General features: G+C 36.7%; 1 protein-coding gene across 6 annotated transcripts in view; it reads right to left on the reverse strand.

The window, feature by feature from the left end:
• Positions 1–22,668, reverse strand: part of MACROD2 (mono-ADP ribosylhydrolase 2) — an 855,789-nt gene that overhangs the window by 644,246 nt on the left and 188,875 nt on the right. For 5 of the 6 annotated variants that reach the window (XM_021527840.3, XM_021527839.3, XM_021527838.3 and 2 more), the window contains exon 4: positions 17,031–17,060. The exons of the other annotated variant lie outside the window; for it this stretch is intronic. In XM_021527840.3, coding sequence (XP_021383515.1) covers positions 17,031–17,060 — 30 coding nt within the window. The remainder of the gene's footprint in view (positions 1–17,030; positions 17,061–22,668) is intronic. 6 annotated transcript variants of the gene reach the window in all.

Consider the following 22,668-nt stretch of genomic DNA (forward strand, 5'->3'; position numbering starts at 1 on the left):
TCAACACATTTTGCAACTGTACAACAGTATGTTGATGAAATCTGGAAATGGGGAAGGGATGAAAGAAGAGAGCAGGACGGTAGCATAAAACTTGGCAACACTGGGTCTGTTCAAAGCTCTCTATGTATTGTAGCACTGCTGTGAAGCACTAGAACAATACTATTATGCTATAAATCAGTTCAGACTAGAAAAGCTATTCATCTATTTCAAAGATAGTTCTAGTACAAGGACATGGAAAAATTTAAGGAGGAAAGTCTCTGTATCTTGTTAGTACATGGTCCTGTAATCAAAGACAGGAATCATTGTTTTCTGATTTTAATTTTATTGCTTACTACTCTGCTTTTTAACGAAAAGGTATTTCAGTGAGATACCCAAAGATACAGTAAGAAATATCACCAAATATAGAATAAATCAGTTAGTTGTTCTTCTCATAATTAAAGCACTCTACAGAAAATACATCTAAGTGTTCCTACCAATATGCACAATTCAAAATCAACAGCATTCAAACATCTTCAGAAAGATGAAAATGAAGGAAATCACACCAGCTTATGGCGGAAAAGAAAAAAAAAAAAAACACAAAAATAAGTCTATCTACTGCATGACTCTGGAAATTTAATGTAAAACTCTCCCTGAGAGAAAGCCAGCTCCCAATCTTAAGAAGCTGTTTTAGCTTAATTGTTTTGAGATGTAAATGTACACAGCACACAATGACATTCTTCACTTGGGAGAAAAACCAAAACCAAAGAATAAACACAGTTGCTGGATCTGAAGCAAGCTGTTCACTGTCCTGAAATAATATAACTTACTTAGACGTGTTTTCATGCTGAGAAGCTGGAGAAGCCAAAGTGCTGCTTAAGGCCCATTTGAGACAGTTTTGCACCTAATGAAGCCAGTATATTTTTTGCAAGATAGTGTTATTTTCTTTTTTCCAAGCATCCCTATATGGAAACTGATAAAAGCTTCTGAAATACCACAGTCTTTGTGTTATCACCCAAATAAATCATTGTACTTCTAGGAGAAAAAACAGCTACTGGAATAGGAATAATGGAGAAATAAATCCAAAAGCATATAGGAAGTAAGTGAAAAGTTGTTATTGCCACCAGTGTCAGGCCTTGCTGCCAGAAAGCATTAATCCTGATACTAATCTGCAGACTTAATCCTGATACTAATTTGAAGACTTCTATGAACTAATACCAAACATACCTATTCTAATATTTTTTAAATAATTTTTAATGAAACCTGACCACTGACTCTAGCAAGCTGCTCTCAGAAGTCAAGCTTGCTATTTTTCACATCACCAGAAACATGGTCTTCTGTCCCTAACAGGCTTTTCTGAAGAAACAGGATGTTAGCATTCATTACTGTAAACCACTGATGTATAGTTTATTTGTGGTTTTAAAGTTTTCAACCACTTTTCTTTGATGCAGTGCATAATCAGTAGCAATTAAAAGACTACCTTAAAAAATGGAAGCCTCTGAACAAATTTTGTGATAAACCATCAAAGGAGTGGAGTTTGAAGTAAAGGCCTGAAGGGTAAGAAACAAACTAAACTTGAAGTAACTTAGGTCTCTAAGAAACGTGGCAGGAGTGGAGGAAATCTCTACCATTAACAGCTATGGAAAGCTCAATGGAAAAAAAAAATCAGACACAGCTTGTTTACCTGGATGTAGAATTAAACCAAAGGATACTGTCATTCTTGCACCAGAATAAACTGGAACTTTTATGATTCTATACTGAAAATGGTTCAACTGTAAAATCACACTTCACAGCTCAAGGCAAAATGATCCCACAGGATCCCTAAATGAAAAGCAGTGTATTTTGGTTCACTACCACTGACTTGTCATCCATGGTTGGCTTAAAATCCTTCGTTAAAAGAATTCTTGAAAAGTAACTAAGAGAAGGCATCTGGAAGTAGGCTTGAACCATTGGTACATACAGGCCGTGCTTCTTCAGGACATCTATACTTGTTCACAAATGCCAAGAGGCTGGAAAAGGCTTCTGCAGACAATTTTTTTTCTTTAGTAATGGGAATGTTGCATGGGTACCTTATGCTTTAGAATAAACATGCACCAATCATTTACCTAATTTTTCTATTACACTCAGTGCCAAATTTATCTAATTATAGATTACTGATGACTAACTAGAAGCTAGAAAATATAAGCTTTACTTATTTCTACTTAACAGAGTAAAAGAATTGCCAATCTGCAGGTGGAAACATTTACAGCAATTCTTGATCAGTTTATTTAGAAATTAAAGTTATAATTTCAAAACCTTTTGAGAGTCAATTGCCTCCAAGCACACTCTTATATCATTTCAAAGCTCAGATCCTTGAGTTTTAAAAATAATACTTGAGTTTATTATTGCAGGCAAAGAATTCTGCTGAATACTTTTTCAAAATGTTTGAACAAGCATTGGTGAAATGATAGCAAAAAGCTCACAGAGCTAGGCTGGCAGTCACAGAAGCAGTTTTTCCAGTGCTCCATGAAATTCAGTTTCAGACAACAGATCCCTGCATAGTTCAGACTTTTTCAAACAGACAGGAGCAGATCACTCAGAGAGTGTGGCAAGTCTGCCAACCCTCAAAATCAACAGGATAGCTGAGGAAGGGAGTCTGAACTACTGCAACACCTGAAACCAAAAATGTAGAGCTCATAAATGGTTCTGAACACATCTAAATTAAAGGGTAATATAAGTGTTCAGTCCTCATTAGTGTTTCCTATGTGTATCAATCAGAAGTGCTACTGGAACTCCTTGGAGCAATCAAATACTGTAAGCACTTTTTTCACTGGAAACTGAAGATACAGAAAAAAATTCCTACATGGTACAAAGATAAAAGACTGCCTTCTCAATTCAGCTACTATTAACACTTGCACCTGGTGGTTACATAATTAAATACAGAAAACAACAATTGTACCCTAAGAGAAACTTAATTAGATTAGGCATGTAGTAACAAATGCAAAATTACCATCATTAGAATGTCAGTGTACTACAAATGGAAATGCTTAAGTGCCAAGCCCACAGCTCCCATTTCTGATTTATTCCCACAGATGAGGAGGAGACAGCAATTTGCTCCCTTTTATAATTTCAGGACAAATGCATCTAGGTGAGATTTACCCAAAAAAAGAGCAGGCAGGAGTACTGCTGGCATCTCTCTCCCTAGAAATTCAGATGAACTGTTGTTGACAGATGTTTTGTGCTACAAAAGCAAAACCAGATCAGGCAGTGTGGAACAAACTAATGAATCTACAAAGCTCCTGTGTGTCCTGATCCTTTCACAGGCACCTGCTTTGCTCACAGATGAGGCTCTGAGTGATACGACAGCTTCTCCCCCAGCTGAAAGCAACAGGAATCCTTTAATTTCAGGTTTAAAGCTGTACCAACAACCAAAAAAATATAAATTAAGATTTCAGGGAAAATGTTTCAATGGCATGATGGTCTAGATAGTGATGAACTTGAAAAGACTGCCTATGGAAGCTGCAAACTAATAATCAAGAAGACAGGGAGGAGTTTGAGAATGATCCACCAAGAGTGACCTAAGCAAAAGTCCTACTGTCAGAACAAGTCTTGCTTTCCCCTGATTATATATAGAATCTTTTTAAATAGCTGGAATACCCTTTCCCTGACCAGCTAAAGATCAGCAGCTGCAACGCCTGTGTGCAAAGTCACATGAAGGAAAGGAATGACCTCCATAGTTAAATCAAACAAATGTTTTTCCAATTGTCTTCTACCATCTTAGTGGGAACTGTACTCACAAACCTTCAGATCCCACCACCATGACAGATGAGACTCAGTATGACCAAAGACATCCATGAATGTCACAAATATGGGATTCCTAAGTCACATCATGTCACATCAAATGGAAGTTCACACACCACTGGAAGTTTGTAGTTCTCTAAATGCCAAGATACGCCAATTTATCAGGAATTACTGTGAGCTTAAAATGAGTATTTAAATGCTTCATATATATAATCATCTTTCCTCAATTATTGCACTACAAATAGTACCTGAGTTTTTTTGCCCAAAAAAGCTGCCTTCCTGGATAGTTCATGCCTATGAAATAATTTAAACATTACCACTGGAATTGTAAAGCCAAAGAAGCCTTACTCACAGTTATCTCCCCTGACAGGACAGATACTTAACTAAATCTCACACCTAAAGCTATATATTATTTAAACAGCTTTTTGGTAAGAGTTCCAAAGGAGATCTGATCCAACTTGTTCCATAAGAACTATTAGGATTTAAATAACATAAATGAGAAAAATACCTGACAAAGTATTCAGGTTGTTTTTAGAAAAGTACAGCCATATTCTTATACTTGATGGCAAACCTATCATCAGGTGAGTGTGAACTCTGCCATACTTCTGCTGCAATACTAAAATTTGCAATTTCTCCTTCCAAAAGGTAAGAATCCTTCCCTTTATTAAGCAAACCCAGAGAAGCACTAGGCAAAGTTGTGGACTGATATTAAACTTTACCATGTAGTTAAGAAATAAAAATTAAAAATGAAAGAAGCCTGGTTTCTGATGTTTTTAAGGAAAATCAAGGTATTATGGGGTACAGATAAGTTTGTTTCTGGAGAAATCTACAGATACATAAGGTTACCCAGCTGTGCAGTCATGAAACATAGTTTTCCTGAAAAAATAAGGAACTATAGCAACCAAGGCACCACGGCCTCACATATGCTGTAATAATGAGACATAATGAAGTGTCTTCTGGGAGCTCTCCCACTACTGCTAAAATTTTATAGCATCAAATTTGGGAACTAATTTTGAAAAAGACAGAATCCTATTTAATATTTGATGTGCACTGGTACTTCTTTCCTTTGTAATCAAACAATTTCTCTCTAAACATCCACATTCTTATGCTAGAAAAAAAAATCAACTGCTCCTGCTGAATCAAGTCTCAAAGGGAAAGATAATAATATCCCATATGAACTTGACAGTATTTGCTTAGTATATCCTATTTGCAGATATAATCTTTTTTTGAATAATCGTATGTTTGCAATTTTCCAGCTCTTGATGGAAAACTGACCTGTCATCAGAGCAAATTTCCTTCAAAACTCACACATGACTGTTATCTGTAGCTGGTGTTATTAAGAATATCCCTTTTTTGAGACTCATTCCACCAGTTATCTACGTATAAATTTATACATGTAACAGCTCTCATCTTCTTTCATGGTGAGGACATGTAACTTTTCCTTGCTGTAAAAAGTGACTTGAAATAATTTTCTGATTAATCTTCCAATTCATTGTCCAGCTGCCATTTCAAGGGAAAATTTTTCTGCTGCACCTTTTGTTCCCTGCTAGGACAGGCAGTCCTGCCTGCAGCACTAATTGCTTGTAAGCCCAGAGAAGGGGTGAAATTCCACCACAGCTGGGTTATATCTGGAATGAACAGAGGCCCCATCCTTGGACAAATAATCCCCATGGAGAAATTACTGAAGAAACATGAAGAAGGTAGTAACACCAGGGTTTTTATCCTTTTACAGTGACAATACCACCTTCATTCCTAAAAGCCATGGAACAGCCAACAGAGTGACCACTGTGGTACAGCTGGACTGCATTAAACATTTTAAATCAAAATTGTGATGGGAAGATAAACAAAGATGACAAACACAACTGTAGGCTTTTGTAAACTTTTCCTTCACTTGCAGCAACTCTGAAATTGGCAATTCTCTTTCATTTGCCTGAGTAATGAATTCATTTGGCTTAAGAAATTACTGCCTGCTCAGAACACTTTTCCCTTCATCCCAGCACAAACTGGTGAAAGGAAGTGCCACTACCTGCATTTAGAGGCTGATGATATGATTGAAGATGAGAGGGACTGGTGACTAAAGCTGTGATTAAGATACTGCATAAGAATAAAGCTGGCAATGAAAGGGCACAGTCATGCAAATTCAAAGAGACAGAATCTGGGAAATTGGTCTGTGACTAAAATGAAACCATTTCCCAGTAAAGAAACTGGACAGTAAGCCAGAAGCAGAGAGGAACTGTAACTGGCTAGACATGGAGACTTGTTTTCAGAAGTGAATATTAAGGTAAAAAGTTAGAAAGGGGACACTCACTTCCTGCACCCCAAATGTTTGAGAACATAGTCTCACTTTGCCATCTGCCCTGCAGCAGAGGAAGTTATCACTCATCTCTTCCCCTCCACACTTGTTTCCACACCCATCACTCCTCTCTCAATCAGCTCTCTGTTCCTTAATCACATCAAAGCACCTTTTTAAGACCAGTTTGAAATTGCCCAAGTAAAAATGCTCCCTAAACCAAATTCCTCTTTAACATGTAAATTTAGGCCTGCAGTCTTTGGAATGGATGAGAATAAGGGAGTAGTAAACTGTAAAATGCAGGTAGTGGGACTGGGAACAAGTAGGGAAGGTGGGAATCTCAAGGTACATTTCAACTGGGTGATTTATAATCTGGCGTGACATCCTAAACTGATACACAAGCTCCAGTTTGAAGAATTGCTTGGAATTTATCAGACCTACTCTTTGAAAAAAAAGGATTTCCATTCTTCAAATAAATCAGCCCCCTACTGTATAGCCTGGGCCTTAAAATTAGAATTCTGATGAAAATCTCTGGGTTTGGTTTTTTTCCTTCTTCTTTTGGTGAAGGAAACACCATTGTTTTGGGAAAGACAAATAAACTACCTATGAAATCTTTAATTTACTTATCAAATCATATACCATAACAAATACTGGTTTGCAGACCAGACTTTAAATATTCAACAAGTAAACCTTGGGTTTGCTTTGAGCGAGGAGGATGACTGAGATGATGTTCCAGCTGGAAGAACAGTGAAGTTGTACAGTTAGAGTCAATATCATATACATACACACATGCACAGAGACTGCGAGCCTCCAGGCAACTTGAATTTTGGCACTTCCTAACTTTAAGTACTTGTATTTGCACCTTAATAACATTATTTTAACAGTGTGTGTGTATAATAGACTCATAGCTCACTCAGCCAAGACTTAATTGATTTAATCAACCACATTTGTGAATTATTTGGGAAGCTTACCCCAGTTTGCTAAGTTGCAGCCCTGCCCAATAAAAATTAAAGCAGATGCCTCTGTGAAGCCCAGAGAAACAAGCTGATAATGTAAAAGGAACAGACTGAACTGTAACAGAAGTGTGACAAAAAATATTTTGTTCTTTGCTACTGTATACGTAGCCAAAACTACAACACTACAGATCTGCCAGTCCAAATGGCAAAAACATCATTTTAAAAAGAAAATCAGGTTTAAAAGAAACTTGAATTATAAACCCTACACATTATAAGGCATTTTCATAAAGAACAAGGAAAAATATGTAAATTAGGTGACTTTATAAAGAAAAAATCTCCAAGTATTCTACATATAATTATGAGATATTATTTTTTGTAGGAGAAACATTGAAATTCTTCAGCTGTTGAAAGAGACTAAATTTGATTGATAATAAAAATAGATATTTTTAATGCAAAAAGCTTTTTATAATCAAATATTTTAAAACACTTTTTTATTAATACTATACAAATTAAAATTATAAATAAACAGTTTTTCTCTAACATAATGAAAAAAAGGCCCAAGTAAGAACAGTGAATTCTGTGTATTTAGAATTATCAGTGGCAGTAGCCTCAAATGCATCACATTTGTTCTATATTCCCTTCTAGTCCCTTAGTGTAGAACTGTTTATCCAGCAGTACTTATTTCCAGTTGGTAGTCCTGCCATTCCCTTAGAGAATTTGCTGTATCACCAATTAAGGTTGAATTGTCAGAAAGTTGCTCTCAGCAGAGTATGGTTTCCCTCCCTCCAAACATCAGCCTGTTTTTATCAATAACACTCATTCAAAAATTAAAATTCCTCTTCCTTCCAAATAGGAATCAAAATTTCTAGCTGCAAAACTGATCTAAGTTTTTACATTTTTGCTTTGCCTTCAGGGAGTTGATTTTTGCTCTTTTTTAAAAGGACCTTTTGCAAAACATACGATTCCCAAGTCTCATTCTCCAACTGGAAACTGGAGAAAACATTATTTCTCTGTTCACAAAGTAATTAGGTCTGTGGAGTATTTAGACTCTGTGATAACAATGCTCATAGAAATGAGGTTTACTATGTGTTTTCTTTCATGTCCATGCCATCTTCAGCAGTTACTGGCTGGCCCTGATCATGTCACATCTCAGTTTACTGTTTCCCCACTACATTTGGTTTTAAAAAATTAAGTCTAAATTGTTGCTACAAAGTCATTCAGGTTAAACTTGAAGCCTTAAAAAGGGCAGGGGGGTTTTATTTGTTTCTTAAATCACAAGAGCTGTCTACTTTGTAGTCTTCCATATGTCACTAGAATGAAAATTAGCAAGTCTAAGCTGCATTGCCATCCAATATTTTCAATTCAAAAAGATGAGTAACTGCAAAGACAGACATGCAGTTCTTCCACTAATGTTTCTTAAAAAGCAGTTCCACGGATGTTAGAGTTTTAATCCTTCATTACCAATCACAACATTAAATTTTCTGTATTATGCCAAAAGTTCATTCCACTTCACACTGTCTGATACAGGGTTCTTAAAACTGGAGGGAAGCAAAGCACACTGCAAACAAAGGACGATAGATTTTTCCAAGACTCAACTATCTTGCCATCTACTCTGCTGGAGATTTTCCTGGCTTTTGATAAACTGCGTGTTATAATCTGTATGTGCTTTGCTTAGAAGAAAGAACTTTGGGAAAATGTGATCAGGAAAGAGTGAGTAGTGAAGTTCTGTGGAAAGAGCAGAAAATTTGAAATAGAAGGTGAGAGGTGAATGCAGACCTGATTTTATATTCCTTCAACCTATGCAGCAATAGAATTGTAAACTCTTTCTGTAATATCTGTAATTTCAATACTTGGGTTTTCCTTGGTTCTGTAGTTTAATCCTGATTTTTATTCAAAATTGTCTTTGAAAATATAGTAACTAAAATGTAATTACTTTCATTAGATACAGAAAGAAGAAACTATTGTAAATTCTTTTCATTACAGGAGGTGGGGAATTAAGGACAATGACAATCTCCAATCTCTGACCTTTGGGGTCAGTACGTCAGCAGACAGCGGTACGATTTCCTCTCTCCTTCTGGGAGATGTGAGTGCCATGTAATGCCCATATTCTCATTGTATTGGACATGCACATTTTAAAAGAATAACCAACAAGAATCAGCAAACAGCTGGTGCCATTTCTCAGAAGGAACATTCTACTGATTAAGGACTTTGTTTTGTATTTAAGCATACCAGCATGAAAGCTTCAGTAAACCAGTTGATATTCAAAAGTGCCTCTATATCTACAAGTCAAGTACTTCCATCATTCCTTTATTTAACTTCTATTTCTTTTAATACCCCCCTGTAAAACTTATTAAACAACATTAAATGTTTTAAATTGCATTTTGCATTTTCCTCCTATTGTAGCCTAGTCCTCATTCAAGACCTCCTTTCCTGGTTCTCCTCAGTACCAGGAAAATAGCCGTAGACTTCACCTCTGAAAAACAGATTTAAAAACATCACCACCCACTGTTTGAGCCTAACAAATCATGTCTTTGCTGCCGTGTTCACTTCATTCTTACCTCAGCAAAAGGGACATTGTCAAAATTGTTCAGCGTGAAATTGAACAACTTTGACAGATGTCCCAATTTACAGATTTTTCATTAAGGAAACCAACCAAAGGCTTAATTTTCAAAAACATCTTCAGTAGACTGGTACATATATATACTCAAATAGTCAACTTTATTCTCACTGCAACCTGCAGAGATGTGCATCTCTTCCGGCACTCCCAGCCTGTTTTCCCTTGGCAACTGTGCTCCTCTTCAGTTATGGGAAGAGAGCCTTGACAGAAGGCTCCTAAGATGACTTTGTTAAATGAAAAAATTGTGTTTTCTGCATTCAAGACACGTGACACATACATCTATATGCCTGTATGGGGGAAAAGTGTTTACATTTTTAAATCACTTTGCATCGACATAACAAATGGACAGTGAATTGCCTCATTCATCATGTGGTAGCCGTCATTTAGGGAAGGTTTGTGATCTCTCCTCCCAGATTTGCAGCTCTGTCCCCCAAGATGAAACAAAAAGGAAAAGGAAAGAAATACATTCCTTACATAACCACCTGCCTTTTCACCTTGGATTTATATCAAGAGTGCCTCAAATTTTCAATGACCATGAACTAAAGGTCCCAGTCTAAAAAAATTAATGTTCTATTTTTATGCATGTATTTATGCACACACATGCTAAATATGAGTTTATGAAGCAATTGCAAGATCAAATAAAAAACATCTATAGTGACATGCACACACACACATATATATATATGAAAGTCATGTAAAGATAGAGAGCAGACAGTGTGTATCCTCATGCTTTACTTGTGAGTACATAACACTGTAAATATCTCATCATAAAATTAACAAAATGAGGAGAATTAGTGCAATTTTTGAGACAGAAAGAGAACCCCCCAATCAAGTGTGAGTTCAGAGTGTTATGGACTCAGCACTCAGTAACTGAGGAGTGAAATATAAAACATCACTTCCTAATGCCCAATTAAGGCAATGCAGCAGCAGCATTAAAAAGCTGAGGATAGCAGTGAGTATGACTGGATGGACTAAATCTTAGATTATTTTAATGAAAAAAACAGTCATGTTTCTGTATCACCAGCTGGAACAGGAGCACCCCTTTAAAGAGTCACAGGCTGAACATGTATTAAAAAAAACAAATCAGAAAAACCCAAACTGATCATATATCTGTATCAATTCATATAAATAGCAAAATGTTATTTATTTATTTTTAACTAACTGCTCTGAAAGAGTAATTAGCAGGATACAATTAGGTGACAACTGAGAAATACTTAAAATAAATCCAGAGACTTCCTGTTTATGATTATTACCCATACTTTGTATAAAAAGACTGGAAAAAGGAAGCTAGAATCCTATTTAGCCAGATAGCAAAACATATATCATATTGTAACAAAAACAGAAAAGAAATAAGAGTAGAGCACACATTTTAAATACAGCCACGGCAGTTTATGTTGAGTCCTTTGAAATAAACTGTGCTTATTTATTTATAGAGCTTTCATCATATCTCTAGATGCATTGCAAAATGAGAAAATCCACTAATTTTCATTTAAAGCTGAACTAAAACTCCACTCCAATAATAGAAGGCAAAACCCAAAGTGTACACAAATGAAAGAAGGCTGTGGAGGGGGGAGGGGAGGAAAGGAAAGGAAAGAGGGAAGGAGGGGAAGGAGGGAGGAAGGGAGGAAGGGAGGAAGGGAGGAAGGGAGGAGGGGAGGAGGGGAGGAAGAGAGAGAGAAATAAAGAAAGAAAGAGAGAAAGAAATTTTAAAAATAACTGACCTGTAAAGAAATACTTTTCTTGCATAGTAAGTTTGAATAAATTCTATAAAAGATGTTGAATTGCTGAGAAATCTATTTGCTTTGATCTGATACAACAAAAAGCTCATGAATAACAAGATTTTGGGCTGAACCCAACACATTGAAAGGGTTACAGTCTACCCTGAGCTACTGGCCTACCAATGGAACTATCACAGAGCTGCAGCAAAAAATACATAAATATTAACATTTTAATTGGCTGATGCACTGTCACAGTGGGGGAACTTGTGGATACAACCCTCTCAAACCCACTCTATTTACAGAGATGGAAAAGAACAGCATACAAATAGTAAAAGGAGATAAAACACTTTAACAACCCTACAGAATTGTAGCAGCAATCTTCTAGCAAGAAGGGATTAATTAGCAACAAAGGCAAATGGCCATTTGCCTTAAATTATCAGTTCTCCTCATGGTCATTATTCACCAGGAAAATCTTTGTACCTTCATAGCCATTATTTACATACCTAGCCTATGACGATGCAGTGTACAAAGCAGCTGACAGCTTTTGAAGGTAGCTGAAATCCCAGATGAAGCACATTTGTTCCATGCAGCCATTTGTTGTGAGCACACCCCAATCTGACAAATGCATTTGACATGATACAGGAACATACCAACAGACTGACATAAAAAAATACCAAATAATAATGCTTATTTTCTTGATGAAAGAATCTTGTCAGTGCTCCTTTCCCAAACTCTTTCCTCTCCCTCTCACGGGATGATTTCATGTTATGCACATGTCATGCACAAATTTGAACTTTGGATTTAAACCCCTGCTTCTCTTGCATTTAAATTATGTAAATATCAAACCCAAGCCCTGTGAAATCCAAAACAGAGACCATCTAGTCCTGGTTTAGGACAAAGCAGGATTGTCTTCTTCCTGTTACACATTTTGAATGGGCAAGTGCAGGGCAAGTCTGGTATTTAAACTCTTCTGCTATTATATATATTGCAACTTATCTCATTCCTGCCTCCAATTTTCTCTTGTACAACTTTCACTTCTCAGTGTCATTAATATCCATTCAGTAAACTGATGTCAAGTTACTATTAAGAAAGTGAAAAACCTCCTTTCTTGTTTTTTTGGTGGGTTTTTTTTTGTTTTGTTTTGGGTTTGGCTTGGTTTGTTTAGTTTTGTTTTTGCTAGAGATTTAACTATCAGAAGACAGCTGGACATGGCCAGTAATGTACCTAAGACACAGCCGTGAGAATAAAAATTTATCCCTGGCTAAGGGGAGTGATGTCAAGATATTTGTGTCAGCTGTTCCTTCCTGACACTACTGACTGGATAATCACTGGATTTTTTAGCTCAGTAGCTCACAATTAATTGAAAAATAGACAGGATGGCTGGCAAACAGCAGTTGACACACTTGAAGGGACACGACTCCAGGATAAAAGTCATTCTGGTAATTTCTTTCGGGAGAAAACACTCTTTTTTTGTCACTATTATAACATAACATAAAAGCAGCAAATCCCAAGTTCAAAATTGAGTCTATGCAATGCAGTATAGAGAAACCCAGCTCCCTGCTGTGACCATGAACACAAGTTCCCCATGCCATAAGAACTGCTTAAAACTGTGCCTACAATTGTATCTTGTCAGGGCAGACAGGTATGTCTGGTCTACATTTAAGATATGCTAAAATACTTATGGCTATATGGGATTTTTTTTTTTTTTTTCATGCTTGCAAAAGCCCTAGAGAAAAAAATAGTTACACCAGCCAAAAAAAAGAGAGACATGGCTCTCACCACAAAAAAGCAGACAGATCTTCTGGGGCGACTAACTTGAACTGGGTCTAAATGAAGCTTCCAAGAGACTGTAAATATAACCTGTCCTCTCTCTGAGTTTGTAAAGACAAAGTTACCAGTTTTAAGTACAGAGCTGAAAGAAACTATGATCATAATAGGACACATGAAAAGGTGATGTCTCCTTCCCAAATTCTGGCATAGGCAACAAAATCTTACGGAAGTAAAAAAAAATCCAAATTAAATATACCCTCAATTTAAGGTCAACTAAATCAAGGCAATGCAGAAATCAACATGCAACAAGAACATCATTACAGTCAGCAAATCAAGTACAAGAAAAATGAACCATGATGAAAATAACTGAATACTAGGTGGGAACAGCAGAGCACAATACCCAAAAAAATCCCCACAGATTACTCAAAGCCGTAAGGGAGGAAAAACCTCAGCTTCTGCTCACTTTGCTTGAATAAAACACATTAAATCATATGTTTTAATTCCTTGACACTAATGTAAAAGAGTGTAAAGAAAAAAGACTGTCATGCAAAATATGGCACTTTGATTTCTGAAGTCAAAATTCAGGACACATTTTTAAAAGAGATTACTTTTTCTCAAAATACCAAGTTTTTATTCACTCCTCCAAATGCAGGTAATTTTCTTAATAATTTTTCACTTTTGCAGTTTTGAGCATAATGGGACGAATAATACATGATGCACAAATAAGTTATAATGCTCCATGCAAGTTATTAGCAGTGAGATGCTGAATATGTGATAAATCTAGACCTGAAAGTGAAATATGCCTCTTAATTAAAAATCAATTATTAAAAACAGTAAAGAATGAAAAAGAAAAAAGGCTCACTCACCAAACTCATAATGAAATCCTGGAAACTTCAGAGTTATTTGAAAAGCCGAAAAAAACCTTCAACATCTATATTTAACTAAAGACTCCATTGTGGGTTTCTTGATTTTATGATTAAACAGTTCTGGTATCTTTTGTGCTTTTATCTCTTCATTCCAAACGGTCATGAAAATGAACAGACAGCATTTAAATTGGGAATGCAAGAACAAACCATTGCTTCAGCTCTGGGAAATCAAAGTACAGGGATGCCCTGATGTGGCTCTGAGGTGCTGCATGGAAGATAAGCAGCCACCCAAAACCACCATGCCCTGAACTTGCAAGCAAATGTTCCATGTTCACTCACAATGTTGCCCTTTGGGTTTCTTAGCAGATCTCTTCAAGAAAATGGTTTTAACACCCAGAGAAAGTGATTTGCAAATATTTGATCAGGATGTGCAAATAACTATTTCCAATTAATTTGTGTTTAGTCCTGAAAAGATTTCAAACACAGAACGGCTCAAAAGCAGCTCAAAATCACACCACCTGTTGCATAAGCTTGGACAAGCGGAAATTTCCAGTTCTCTTTATCTGTAAAACTAAGACATGTATTCATACCTCCAGCAGTGACAGAGAGATTAAATTAACGAGCACTACCAAGGAGATCTGAATCCCATTATTGGAGAAACTACACTGGTATTATGCATTATCATAAATATTCAGCATTTGCAATCAAAAGAAGGCTTTGGTGTTTACGTATATAATAAAGTTTTAATAATTCACTATCAGTATTTCACGCAGAGTGCTACCATCACTTTCTTCTAGATAAAAGAAAAAATGCACCCAGAATTTAAAATCCACAACCATTCCACTGGGAATCAGAAAATTCCTTCTACAGAAAAATGCCTGTGGAGAGCACCAAGCCATGTTTCCAAAAGCCAGGGGCTCCAGGCTCCACCTGCCTGTGACAGGTGAGTGGCTGGCAGGTCTGCCTCCATTTTGGGTACCCCTGAGTAGGATCTGGCCTGCAGACCACACACACTTTTCCCTTCTCAAAACATACACCCTCTGGCATCTGTCCAAAATCCAGAATATTTTAGTGATGAAACTATCAGGATTTTTATTCAGAAAATTTGGAAACCCCAAGCAAGTGTGCTCTGAGGACATCAGCTGCCCTACCCATGGGTGGCTGATGGCACCTCCACATATGTAGCCCCTCAGCCATAAGCAGCCACCCTCTAAGCCATAAATCTGTCAGATTTGGTATTTTTCCTGTACCACAACAAGAGTTATTGTTAATGTTAAGCATTGTTATCCTTCCACCAGAGATCAAAGGATGTGGGACTGGGGTTCTGGCCATGGGGGCTGCAGCAGCTCATGCCTGGAGAAACCCACTGCATGCCCAAAAGCCAACCTCCCACAGCAGCTTCCCCATAACCCTCAAGGCACTGATCTTTTAAAATTGCAATTAAAATCCCAAAGGATGTCAGGGAGGGAGGGAAGGAGGGAGGGGAGAAGGGGCAGCAGCACCTTGGGCTGCCATCATCTCAGCCTGCCATGAAGGGAGAGAACATAATTTTAATTGCCACTTTTAACACATAAAATGCAGGGAAAATCCTAATTTGACCCACAGCACAGGCTCATCCCATCTGCTGCAGAGGGAAAGCCACATTATCAAGGGCCACACTGAACAGACATCAACTTCTGAAGTACAGTCCAGCTGAATAAATAACACGGAAAGTTAATAGCCAAATCCTTTCAGCAGCAGCAGTGCCCTGGGAACCTGATTAGAATTTGAACATTTGCATTGATTTATATTTTTTTTTTTTTCGATGTTACCAGCTGGGAGCAAGTGCTGGAGAGGAGGTACAGGAACAGCTCTGCAGAAACAGGAACAGCTAGCAAAGGATTACCTCCTAAAGGATTATCTTTTAAACAAAGAAAAATTTGGTATACTGCAAACAACTAACTCAAATCAAAAGAAACATATTAATCCAACAGGATTAACAGGTAAGGCTGCCCTGTACTTTAATGTCCAGACACACAGCTGAAGAACATGAATGGTTTTATTTAGATTATTTGGTTGTCCAGCACCTTTTTATAGTCCAAAATAAGAGCTGCCTGTTCAGTTAAAACAAAAGTTTTGAGGACTTAGCCTGCAGCCTCACAAGCAACAGAGATCTCCTTTTTACAGAGCCCTTTCCTTTACCCTTGCATATGTAATCTCTGATCATAGAGTTCTTTTAACTCCCATCAGGATGGAGCATTAGTTGCTGCCTGTACCACACCTGCGCTGTGAAATTTCCAGAACTGAGCTCTCAACTTCCCTCTGGGTGGCAGGGGAAGTCACTGAAACTGAGATTAAGCTCTTTATGAGTTCATTTTTCCTACATTGTTACCACTCATATAGATTATATGGCCACAGTACTACAGAAATACCAAAATTAAAATAGCATCAATCTACTAAAATAAAAAAACATCCATGTATTTGGAAGTAATACAATGATACATACTTGAGCATCCCTGCCTTAGCAGTAGACACTTTAGTAGCATCTCTGACTTGCACCAAAGTTTTATATTGAAATCTACTTGACTATTCTGGCAAGCAGAGTAAGGTAAGCAATCAAGTTTAAACCATAACAATATTAAAAAAAAAAAGTACAAAGATAAAGCCACTTTCATTTACTAAAATTACATTTTACTGTATTTTAATATTTTCACATTTGTGTTAAAATTGTTTATTAATCATACATTTGAGGTTCCCCTGGGGTAAATTACAAAGTCTAAATACTTAAAAACAACACACCATAGGGCAGTTCAGCAGTTCCTTTATGTTTTAGTGAGCCTCATATACATCTCAGCCCCTACTTTGACCCAGAGTTGAAACCAAATTCAGCAGCAGTTGCAAACCTTACCTTGTGATGATAGGAATAATTATGGACTTTGGTGAATTTTTCCATCTAAAAAATGTATATTTCCAACTTTTGAATTTATATTCTTTCATAACCAACTAACCTCTCTGCATTGGTCCAGCATATATTTCATGTTTGTTTAAGAGTGAATTAAGCATTATGCAAAGACTCACCTCCTCCACCTCCAAGAAGGCTGGAATTAGCTGTAAGAAAATCAAAAAGGGAATTATTAGCATTGAGTTTCCTAAATATGCACAGAACCAAAATAGAAGATGTTTCATAAGAGATTGGCCATTGTTTCAGTAACTTTGTCACTCTTCCCTTACCCGAAAACACTTAATGCAAAAACAATCACTTATTGTAAATTGCAATCACAATCTTTACCTTTGCAGTATCTTTGAAAATGCAGGCTAATAAATAAAATAATAATAAAATTACTAAAGCTAATTCACTGAATAGGTTATGAAATTACAATCCTGCATTTATAATTCTATAAATCATATTCCTCTGTGATTACCAAATTAATTTAAAATTTTCATTGTAGAGAAACTTAAATACACTTTGATTCAACTTCTGATTATGTTTCCTTGTTTTCTATGCCATGGGACCTTTGGGGATGATGATGAGAAATACTGGCTCCATTGATATCAAAAGGTTTGTACAATTGAGCTGGGATTTCCCTCAGCAGGCTTAATTGACTCAGCACTGTAACCATCCAAGTACCCAGGCCAGAACTTGATAAATCGCTTATGAAAAGCAATTTTCAGAGCATGGTGATACAAGATGGTCCTTCAAATTAATCTAGCACAACTGGAGTCATGCCAAATATTTTCCTTCCAGTGCCTAGGCAGAAACAAGGAATGCCTAAGCTTCTAAACCTGCCCTTTAGATGTGTGGGAAACAAATCCTTGTTGTATCAGAATATATTTAAAACAAAGTATGGGCATAAAGGAGACACACAGGTATTTCTGATGAGTAAAGAACAGACACCTCAAACCATGTCCTGCTCCAGGACAAAGGTATATAGCAAGATACACAGAATAAATTAGGTATTGTTTTAATATGTTATTGTTTATGTAATTTTCCTGTCTCTTCAATAAAAGTTTGTAAACAGCAAATTCCCTGCTGTTGGGTTTTTTTCATCATTTTCTTGAGACTTTTACATAAAACTGACAATTATCTTTATTTTCTTTTTTATCAGATATTCTACAAACACATTGGACTTAACATCCATTTTTAACTCAAACATTTGCAGACAGTTTTCCTTGACACTTCAGTAAAACTCCCTTCATCAGAAAGCCAGAGTTTCCATCACAGGCAAGATGCATGTAAAAAAAGTACCTCTACATTACTCAAGTACTTCTGTATTAGTCAAAATGCAATGTTCTTTAAAGAAATAAAATGCAGTTTTATATCCAGCATAGCTGACCATATTAAATCAAAGTGAACAAATTAACTAAGCTAGTTACTCATCCTAGGATTAGTTGTCCTACTGTCAATGAAGAACCATTAAAACCAAGACCTAGAGAGATGTTCTCATGCCTTTTCTGCATCCAAATCTGGTTCTAGTACCCTGGAAAATCAGATGAAGGAAAATGGGACAAAAGAAATCCTTTTTTTCTGAAACAAAGTCACTTGCAGCCATTTTTAAAGAAGTGCTTGATTGGAGACAGAGAAAGGTTGGAGAAACAGGCACAGAATGGAAAACTTAAAAAAACAACAACAAAATTGTCCATAAGTATGAACATCTCTTGCCTATCCTCTCTAAAGTGCTAGCAGAGAAGAAATACTCTCATGTATATATTGCTTTTGACAAATAATGATGGTAAAAATAAATGTGTGCAGATATGCTGCAAAGAACGTCAGCCTTGCTATATTTACCTAATTCTTGCCCTGACTGAAATTCACTATTAAACAAAGAAACAAATAAAACCAGCCTCACATATTTCTACAGCTGCTTCTGAAGACGTCCTCTAACAGGTAACATCACTTTCCCTGCAGTAAAAAGTACTTATCTGCTATAGAAATCAGGAGAGTTCTTATCAGAAGAAACTAAAAGGAACAAAGTGTCATCTACTGCCTGATATTCCAGCTTATTTTTTGGCACTGTAGAATACACCTACAATTAAACTATTCTAATCCTTACATGAGTCACATTCTAGGATTTCAGTTATTGTGTTTGAGAGACTTGAGACACACAGCTAAAACCTGTTTCCAAAGTTTCCACTGCTAAAAAAGTTTTTTGGATACCCAGCCAACATCCCCATTGCAAACACTCATTCAATGGCTTCTCAGAGAATTATGCTTCTCTCATTAAGTCTTCCTAACAATGTTAATCTTTCCAATATTTTCCAAAAATTTCTTAATAACATATAATATAAGTCAGCACCACACACTTCTCTATAGAAACAGTACAAACAGTTCAAATAGGTTTTTGGCTGCAATGCATCTACTACAGCTATTGAAAATGCAATAATAATTCACAGGGACTCTTCATTTTTAAATTTTGCTTTCATAATAGAAGGAAAATCAAATAATCTCCCTGTGATTCCAGGAAAGAACAAGACTGATTTATATTTACAGCTTTTTTTTTCTAGAAAGATAATGTGTAAAAAAGCAAGAACTTTTATTTTCAGATTTTTCAGACTCTTCCTGAAAGGTTCAATAAAACATGCATCTCTTTCCATATTTGGGAAAAAATTACCACTACAGAAGTAACTCATCACTTAGCACCTAATGAATCTTCTCCCACACAGAGGTCAGCACAGCCCCATGGCTCCAATCACATCGCATTATTTGGAGCAAGCATGGCCTCTCCTCTCAGTCCCTCTGTTTATCTGCAGCTGCATTTTATCCATCAATGCTTCCAAACCATCAAGGCTTGGAAAGCCTTCTGGAAGCTGCTCCTGCTGTAGAGGTTCAACTATGGGTAGTTGTATGAGCAACCAGCAGAAGGTCCCAGGAAGCTTTCAACCTCCAAACTTCAGAGTCCAAATTGCCCCACAGGTTACACCACTGCAAGTCCTCTCCACTCAGGGCATGCCCAGTCTTAGTAGAACACCTTTCACCATGTGCCTGAGAAGCTGTGGATGTCCCATCCCTGGCAATGTTCCTGGCTGGACTGGACAGGGCTCTGAGCAACCTGATCAAGTGGGAGGTGTCACCCCAGAATATCTGCCCACAGCAGGACAGCTGGAATGGGATGATTTTTAAGGTCCCTTCCAAGTCAAACCACTCTATGATTCTATGATTTTATGATTGTAGATTGTAAATCCATCTTGGCTAACCCCGTGTTCTTATTTCTCTTTTCCAGAGCTGTACGAGATTCTCAAGTCACAGGAGACTTGGGGTGGGAGGAAACAGGAAGACTGAATTGCTACCAAGTTACCAAGGCAAAGAACAATAAAAGAAAGCAAACAAGAGTAAGAGGGGCTCCAAAGAAACGTGAGTAAAGACTTCTTGCACCTCATTTCATTCCCCATATCACCCTATCAAAATGACCTGCCCAACCTCTCTGACATTGCCTCCTTAAAAACTAGAGTCCACAATAGATTCCTGGGCATTAACTCTGAAAATCTACTCACAGTAGAAATTTGAAATATTATTTTAATACATACAGAGTGGTCAGGCATCCAGCAGACTACAGTCTGCCGTGACAGACTGAAAAACAACACACATTGATAGAGCCCCATCCAAAACATCATTGTCAATGGCCCTAAAGAGGCAGCAGAGGTGAGAGTTCATCTGATTTTAAATATTTTTGCCTACACCAGTAACATAGGCTTCAATTTAAAAAAAAAAAAAAAAAAGTAAAAAAAAAAGCACCATATCTGGGGACCAGTTCCTGTGGTATCCTTTAAATAGTGGCTTAATGGTGACGCAAATTACAGCTCTAGAGATACTGTGCATCACCACTACTTTAAAAGGAGACTTGAATGCTGCATTCTGAGAGACAGATCTCATCTTCACAGACTGTCTCAGTACAGGGAACAGAAATACATCTAGAAGTGTTAAGATGGCTTTCAGTCCTTTAGGTCTGGTTTACTTTTTAATAGAGACATTACAGCCATTAGCAGAAAAATTGTTTCTATGAAGTTCAGCCTCATCCCTAAGAAAAAATCCACTCTAAAAAAATAATTTAAATGAAAAAACAGTAGCTAATCACTAAGGATAATGATTTAGCCCTTATTTAGATGTTTACAGCCCCAGATTCAACCCGAAATTCAGTATTTCAAGTTACTTAAAACCTCAATGGACTAGATAAATATGCTTTTTAAAAGCACCAGAAAGTCCTGCTAAAGAAACCCTGTGAACACTAGTCTGCTGTACCTTGAGAATTCAATTCTTGCTTTCAGAAAAAAAAATCTTTCCAAAATACTAGTGTGGGGAGAGAAGGGAAAGAAGTAAAGAAAATAAAAAACATGGAAGGAAAGAATTTAAAGTAAGCTTAGTTGCTCATGATGGCATACTGACAATGAAAGCTCAGGTTTCTAAAATGTACAAATTTTAATAATGAATATACCAGCACATTTGACAAATAAGAACTGGACATCAGTGTTTTAAATCTCAGCCTTCTTAAAGAGTTATGTTGTATCACTTTCCAACAGTTTTTTGACTGAATAAGCAGATCAGAAACTCTGGTGTGATTTCCTCACTGTTCTCTTTAGAACAACATTCTTACCAAAAAGTAAGGTTATTTGAAATTTTGAGGAAGGCAATTGAATGCTGAAGTTCACCTCAAACGAAACTGAAAATTTTCCTGTGCTGCCAGCCAGAACATACAAAAAGTGAAGGAGGATATATGTATGGGAGGCAATTGCAGGCACAGAATTACTTTTTCTGCTGTCAGTTCTGAGGAATTTAGAGAATAGGAAAGATGTGAATAGCATTTTTTTTTTAATATATCTCTGGAGATAACACACTTTTAGCTTCATTAAGAACACGGCTGAATAACTGTTTACTTTTTGTTGGCATATACTCATCTGACAACAATTTAAGAACATAAATTCTTCTGGGAGCATGTCTTTGTCAAGTATTAATGGCACTAGTAACTTAAATTGACATCTATGTCATGCAGCCATGCATCTGTCAGTATAATAAAAATATAACTCTAAAAGATTAGTTGATATTGTCTGACTTTGGCAGCAGATGCTTGAGCTTATTTTGATGTAAAAAAGATTGAATATTTTTGTCAATACTTTCTAATTGTGAAATTTATTCAAGGAGACAACTTTATAACTGGCAGTATTGTAAGATGCAAGACATTCTATTGCCTCAGACACCATTTTTATTCATCAATAAAACATCATAAGAGGCAGCTGGTGAGCAGAGTAACAGTAATTTATGGAATGGGAAGCTACATTTCTTCTACATGTTTTGTGAGACATCCTTACCTATCACTGAATTTCGTTTCATCTTCTCTCAAGAAACCAGAGAGAACAAAGAGGAGTGAGATAACAGCTGCACCTTGTACATCCAAACATTTTTAGCAAGAGATGTATTTTGGTGCCTTAAAGTAAAAAGCTTCAGGCTTAAAGATCACAAAGTCATTTTGCAGCAGGTATAGTAAATAAAACACAGTCACCACTCTGTTTAAAATGCTCCCCTGCATATAAAGCCACAGCAGTCAGGAGAGGTAAAAGAACATTATAACAACAGACTGGGACAGATTGGCAAACTTATGTCAGTGGCTATTGATGCAAAGCAGAGATGACTGGAAATTAGAAAGCCACTAGGCCTAAATGGCCTAAGTGGCCAAATAAGATTGACTTAAAACATTTAAGTGACCAAATAAGATTAGCTTAAAACACT

Source organism: Lonchura striata, chromosome 3 (genome assembly GCF_046129695.1).
Source record: "Lonchura striata isolate bLonStr1 chromosome 3, bLonStr1.mat, whole genome shotgun sequence".
Taxonomy (NCBI): domain Eukaryota; kingdom Metazoa; phylum Chordata; class Aves; order Passeriformes; family Estrildidae; genus Lonchura; species Lonchura striata.